Consider the following 6,075-nt stretch of genomic DNA (forward strand, 5'->3'; position numbering starts at 1 on the left):
GGGTGGTGCCGATAATTACAGTGCCATCTCAGCTCCTCTTCTCTCTCCTCATGCAGTGAGTTGAGACCCGGGGGGGGGGGGGGTGCCAATAATTACAGTGCCATCTCAGCTCCTCTTTTCTTTCCTCCTGCAGAGAGTTCAGAATGGGGGGGGGGGGGTGCCGATAATTACAGTGCCATCTCAGCTCCTCTTCTCTCTCCTCATGCAGCGAGTTGAGACCAGGGGTGTGCCGATAATTACAGTGCCATCTCAGCTCCTCTTCTCTCTCCTCATGCAGCGAGTTGAGACCGGGGGGGGGGGTGCCAATGATTACAGTGCCATCTCAGCTCCTCTTCTCTCTCCTCATGCAGCGAGTTGGGACCCGGGGGGTGCCAATAATTACAGTGCCATCTCAGCTCCTCTTCTCTCTCTCCTCCTGCAGCGAGGGGTGCTGCCGAAAGCCGAAAATGACAGTGCAGTGCCGTCTGACCTCTTCCTCCTCTGACCGGGCCCCTGACAGGTGTAATGCCTGTACCCCCCGATGGCGGCCATGACTATTTGGTAGTCATTTTATATAAACTCAATAAAAATGTTATTGATGGAAAAAAAATCTATATCAGGCCATTATTCAGGGAAGCAGCCTGGATGGCCAGGAAAGGGGAGCAGTTGATCTGTGACATATATGGCCATATGTGATCAGTGACCTCGCAGTAGCCAAAGGATCAGGCAGGCGGGTGGGTGAACTGACCACTACTGGCCATTTAGTATGTCCATTCACTGCATTCAGTGAATTGCAAACATCTTGGGTTGAGACTGAACTCATGGATAACCCGAACAGTAGCTCATCCCTAAAGATACTCCAGTTTACAAATTTATGACAAATACAATAGTGCTTTTTAGATCTGCCAGGAGTTCAACTTTAAAGGGTGAAATGAGATTGGTTGGCATAAGCTTTCTTTCCATTTTGTCACTAAACCACTAGGTGTTGGGAAACTGATGACCTCTTGTATCCAAGCTATTAACCCATTATATCAACAGACCCTTGCTTCATTACTACAAGAAACTTCAAATGTTCTTTTTTGCCATTGACCAAGTGAATAAAAATCCAAGAATCCTGCCTAATGTGACCCTAGGATATCATCTTTATGACTCGTGTTCGGATCCCAGAAAAGCCATAAAAAGTGTCTTACAGATTTTATCCGGCCCGGGAAAAACTATCCCAAACTATTCTTGCAGAGACCACCAGAAATTAGCTGGTTTTATTGGAGACGAGAGTTTAACCACAACCCTGCCTATGGCCCAGATATTATCTGTATTAAACCACGTGCAAGTGAGTATAATACCACGAATGATGTCTTAAGTCTCACCTGCTCTTTTTTTTTTTGCATGTCCTTTTTTTATAAACATTTTTACCAATAGGTGAAACAATTGCAATATATCATATTTTCTGGCGTATAAGACAACCTTTTGGGCTTAAAAACTTGCCTCAGAACCCGGGGGGCGTCTTATATGCCGGTACCAGACCTCAGGCATCCATTATTCAAAAGCCGCGCCTCCTCCTTGTGGTGTTCCGTAATAGGCGGAACACTTGGTTTCCCAGCAGAGCCTCTGTTCGGTGTTCCGCCTATCATTCTCATCCTCGGCTTCGGACGAGAGGACCTCCGTCATAGGTGAAACACAGGTGCCTATCACGGAACAGCACGACGAGGAGGAAGCGCGGATTTTGAATAATGGACGCCCGCAGTACAGCAATAAGGTATGGCACAGTGAGGCATTGGATGGCACATTGAGGCATGCAATGGCACAGTGAGGCATGTATTGGGCACTGTGAGGCATGTAATGGCACAGTGAGGCATGTAATGGGCACAGTGAAATTTGAAAAAGCTGAATAAAGCCGATAAAAATGATCTTGCGGTGAATCTGCCGCAGAGACAACTTTTATCCGCTAAAGAAGAAGATACAAGGGCTATGGTAGCTAGCTGCTGCCATAACAATGATATTCCTCTTCAAAGTAGTGAGGCAAAATAACAGCGGGCGGTCCATTAGTGGTTAAATAATAAACATGTTATACTTATGTACTTTCTAGCCGGCACTGCTTTAAATTTAGAGGGTAGTCTGAGAGTTAGTTGACTCAGACTGTATGATCTTTTACTAAATGTTGGCCTCTGCTCCAGCCATGGCTGTACTGTGAGTGACCACTATTGTTGTCTGGGGTTTTGTTATCATTCCAGGCCGAGTGTGGCAGCAGTCAGGTCAAGGCGTTTTGGGTGTTTCCCCTTCAGCAGCCAATCAGGGGGAGTTGATCGTCCCGCTGTGCATGCTGGGGAGGAGTACTTAAGGGACAGACGTCATTAGGTCGGGGTCATCACCGATCTTGGTCTGTCATCCCACCACCCCCCGTGTGTGGCCCTCCTGGCCGGGGGTGTGTGTTCATGTGTTCCTGGCTCCTGGGACCACGTTATGATCTACTAAGTAGGCCCGGTAGCCAGACTGGGTCTACGCTCGCAGAGTGGTCCTGTGCTGTCCGTCCTGAGGGAGGAAGCCACCCGATGAAGAAGCTGTCTTGGAGAGCACCGAGCATGAGGCTGGTACCTCGGGAGAGGCCTTGAACTTCATTGAAGGACGCACCATTACTGAAAGGCTGAATGATGGTCACCTGTCAGTTCTAAGTTCACAAGAAGTTATTCGGGAGAGATCTGGGTGCTGAATCCTGTGCTGAGAGGATTCTGGACCGAATATACCTCCATCTTTGGAATGGTCTGTGGCAGAGACTTTACCAAGTTTCCGTGTGACATCCTTGCTGCTAGGCTGGTGAGAGAGGCCTATCCGGGTGCGCAATACCCGCTCTGGCTAGAATGGCGATGAAAGCTACGTTGCTGGAAGCAGGAGTGTTTCCGAACAAAAGTTATACACCTGAACCTATTACATATTACCCTTCCACCTCTTCAACTACTTATTTTATTCTTTTACCAAGTTCGACAAATAAAGCACAGAAAAGGAAGTCTAAAGTGTGGACATTGAACTTTTTCTCAACTCTCATCTGGTACCCTAGACGGCGAGGAAATAGAGGTAACAATACCGCCCAAAACAAACCAGCAGCTCCTTTGGGGGTAGTGCTACACTTACCTTCTATGTGCAGGTGGTTTTGCACATAGCAGCCTGGATCCTCCTCTTCTCGGGTCCCTCTTTGCTGCTCCTAGCCCCTCCCTCCTGTCAAGTGCCCCAACAGTCTTCAGCTTTCTATGGAGGGCACTGGAGCCATATCAAACTCATGTGTGTCCATTCAGACAGGGAGCCCTGACCCGGCCCACCCCCTCTCTCCCCTGATTGGCTGACTGACTTTGATTGACAGCTATGGGAGCCAATGGCGCCACTGCTGTGTCTCAGCCAATCAGGAGGAGTATCCCGGATGGCTTGGACATTCGTGGACATCGCTGAAGAAATATGGGGTTTTGGGGTGCTAGGGGCCTGCTACATACGGAAGTTTTTTTAGAGGGAATCGTTGGCTCTTGCTGCTGAGAATGACAACCTGTGAGGAGGGAGTGGGGGGGGGGGGTAAGGCCGAGCTGCACTCTGTGTGTCAATGGACACACAAAGCAGGGTTTAGAGTGAGCAAACACGAGCATCCCCCATAGCAAGTGGCTTGCTATGGGGACACTTGGAATGGGGCAGGAGTGGTAAGCACCAGTCGGGAATCTGAGAAAAGAAGGATCAGGGCAACTCTGTGCAAAGCCATTACACAGAGAAGGTAAGTATATCTTAGCTGTTATTTAAAAAAAGAAAATGTGAAGCTTTTACAATCATTTTATTAATGTATTCTCTAATCCTAGTCACCAGTTTTCTTGGTTGGTGACCCACGTACTGGTGGGCATTCCAGTATGTAGGGGACAAGATGACATTTTAGAAAGCCATGTCTACCTAAATCCTTTGAAGCTTAGACATCTCTTGTAAGTTTTTTGCCTCAATGTTGAAAGACGTCTCCCTTTATTTTAGGTCACTTTTGGGTCAATGGGTGAAAGAGCTTTGTTTCCCTCTCTTTACAGTACAGTTAATGACTACTTTATGATGTATCGTTATATATCAGAACTTATCAGACAGTTTGGATGGACTTGGGTTGGAATAATAACATCTGCAGATGAAAGTGGAGAGAGAGCATCGTTTCAGTTGTTAAGCTTTTTGTCAGAATTTAAAATCTGTGTGGCCTTTATAGTAAATCATGGTATCAGTGTATCAAAGCCTGAAAGTCGTGCTTTGGAAAGTACATATATCGCCATTAAAAAATCAGCTGTAAAAGTGGTCATACTCTGTGGAACATATCATGATTTAATATTTGAATCCTCACTGAGAAGATTATTCAGGGACATAACATTGATCCTCACTCCCAATTGGGCCTCAAGTATTGTTCTTATAGAAAAGTATCCGGAGATGTTGAATTGTAGCTTATCCTTAAACTTTTGGTCTGAAGCCGATAAGAATTTCAAGAATTTTGTTGATGGTTTCCATCCAATGATCCGCCCAAAAGACAAGTTACTTGAAAATCTGTGGATGACGACACTTTTCTGCTCGTCGGGAAACAAAAAAAAAGATACTTTGTATGAAGATATTTATCATATTTCTCTTCACAATTGTACGGGTCAGGAACATTTACCGAACCCCGGAGATTATTCATCTAACTGCACTACAGATCCCGTGTATTACGCGGTGGAATTCTTGGAAAACAGTCTGCGTCTTCTGTACTCATCCCAGAATTATTCTTCTCTTAAAGGTCAGGCAGACGATAAAGAAAAATACAGACACAAGGTGAGCGCAAATGTGGCCAAAAATAGGAGAGGCCTTTATTAGATTCCTTCAGTGGAGATGTGTCAATGATTCACGATTTGTGAGAGGTGACCAACTTGTAGCTAACTGTTTGTAATATCAGGTACAGTGCCTTGGAAAAGTATTCATACCCCTTGAAATTTCCCACATTTCTTGTCATGTTACAAACCAAAAACGTAAATGTATTTTATTGGGATTTTATGTGATAGACCAACACAAAGTCGCACATAATTGTAAAGTGGAAGGAAAATTGGTGCAGCCTCATTAGTGAACATAATACACAAAAACAATACACAAAACAAAAATTACTTTATTTTTTCAACTTATCAAAATATAAAAATAAACAGTGGTGCACTTTATAGCCAAAAATCCCCTCCCTACGCTCTCTATGCCCCCCCCCCCCATCCCCGATACCTGGGACATTTTTACCCACCCTCTAAGAAAACCTAAAGAGATTTCACTTTTCTATTATGTTTTACAGGATACATACATTTTTAACAAATGCTAAAGTGGGAATATGACCTTGGCACCTTCAGTGGCGTGCTGCCTTCGGCTCTATAATCAAAGCCTCCCACTGCGCTAGCCACCGTGAGATGTCAATCAAAATTACCAACAGGTAGTACTACACCCCATTCAGGCTAGCCAACTTCCAGTGGCGGCCGCTCCATTAGGAGTGCAGGGGCGCTACCCCCTATCCATGCGTCCAGTCCCTTAATCTACATGCGGGGCGCCAGACGCATGGATTCCAATGGGGTTTTTTTTCTTTCTTTTGAAGCATGTGATTAGAGCCAGAGGCTCTGATAGGCTTCACAAAAGGGTGGGCTCGAGGCACCGAGCACTCCGTCCCCATGCCCACCCAGTTGTGTGACAATAGCGAATACATTTTTCGCTATTGTCACACTGATTCTTGAGACCCGTTTCCTGACTGGCTGAAAGGAGAAGCAATCCTGTTGGTCTAGGAGGAAGAGACATCACGCAGGAGAAGCCGCACCCCCGTGAACCAGAGGAAGGAGGATGCAGTGTGAAGCTGCCGCCCGGAGGAAGCCTACACCATAGATGGGGGTTAGTGCTCAGCTGCTGACCGAACGACTGCCCCCCCAGAAAATATACAGACAACATTTTCCCCTCAACTTCCCAACTTCCCAAACAATGTGTGCAAGTAGGCAACTTTATACATGTCCTATGGGGCTTTCCTAGCTTTTAGCCACTTGCACTAGCATACTAACCAATAGTGATGGACAAACATCCGACGGGACGGTTCGCGAACGCAAACCGCAA

At 46.1% G+C, this 6,075-nt stretch overlaps 1 protein-coding gene across 1 annotated transcript; it reads left to right on the plus strand.

The window, feature by feature from the left end:
- The first annotated feature begins 710 nt into the window (after positions 1-710).
- Positions 711-4,838, plus strand: LOC120916775 (vomeronasal type-2 receptor 1-like). Its single transcript, XM_040327712.1, has 2 exons — positions 711-1,309; positions 3,973-4,838. The coding sequence occupies exons 1-2, from the start codon at positions 1,049-1,051 to the stop codon at positions 4,819-4,821; spliced, it is 1,110 nt and encodes a 369-aa protein (XP_040183646.1). The 5' UTR covers positions 711-1,048; the 3' UTR covers positions 4,822-4,838.
- Positions 4,839-6,075: the final 1,237 nt, after the last annotated feature.

Source organism: Rana temporaria, chromosome 11 (genome assembly GCF_905171775.1).
Source record: "Rana temporaria chromosome 11, aRanTem1.1, whole genome shotgun sequence".
Lineage (NCBI taxonomy): Eukaryota > Metazoa > Chordata > Amphibia > Anura > Ranidae > Rana > Rana temporaria.

Coding starts and splice junctions, on each gene's coding strand:
- LOC120916775 (XM_040327712.1), top strand. CDS start 1,049: ATGTTCTTTTTTGCCATTGACCAAGTGAATAAAAATCCAAGAATCCTG. Junction 1,310..3,972: donor CTGTATTAAACCACGTGCAA/GTGAGTATAATA, acceptor CCTTTATTTTAG/GTCACTTTTGGGTCAATGGG.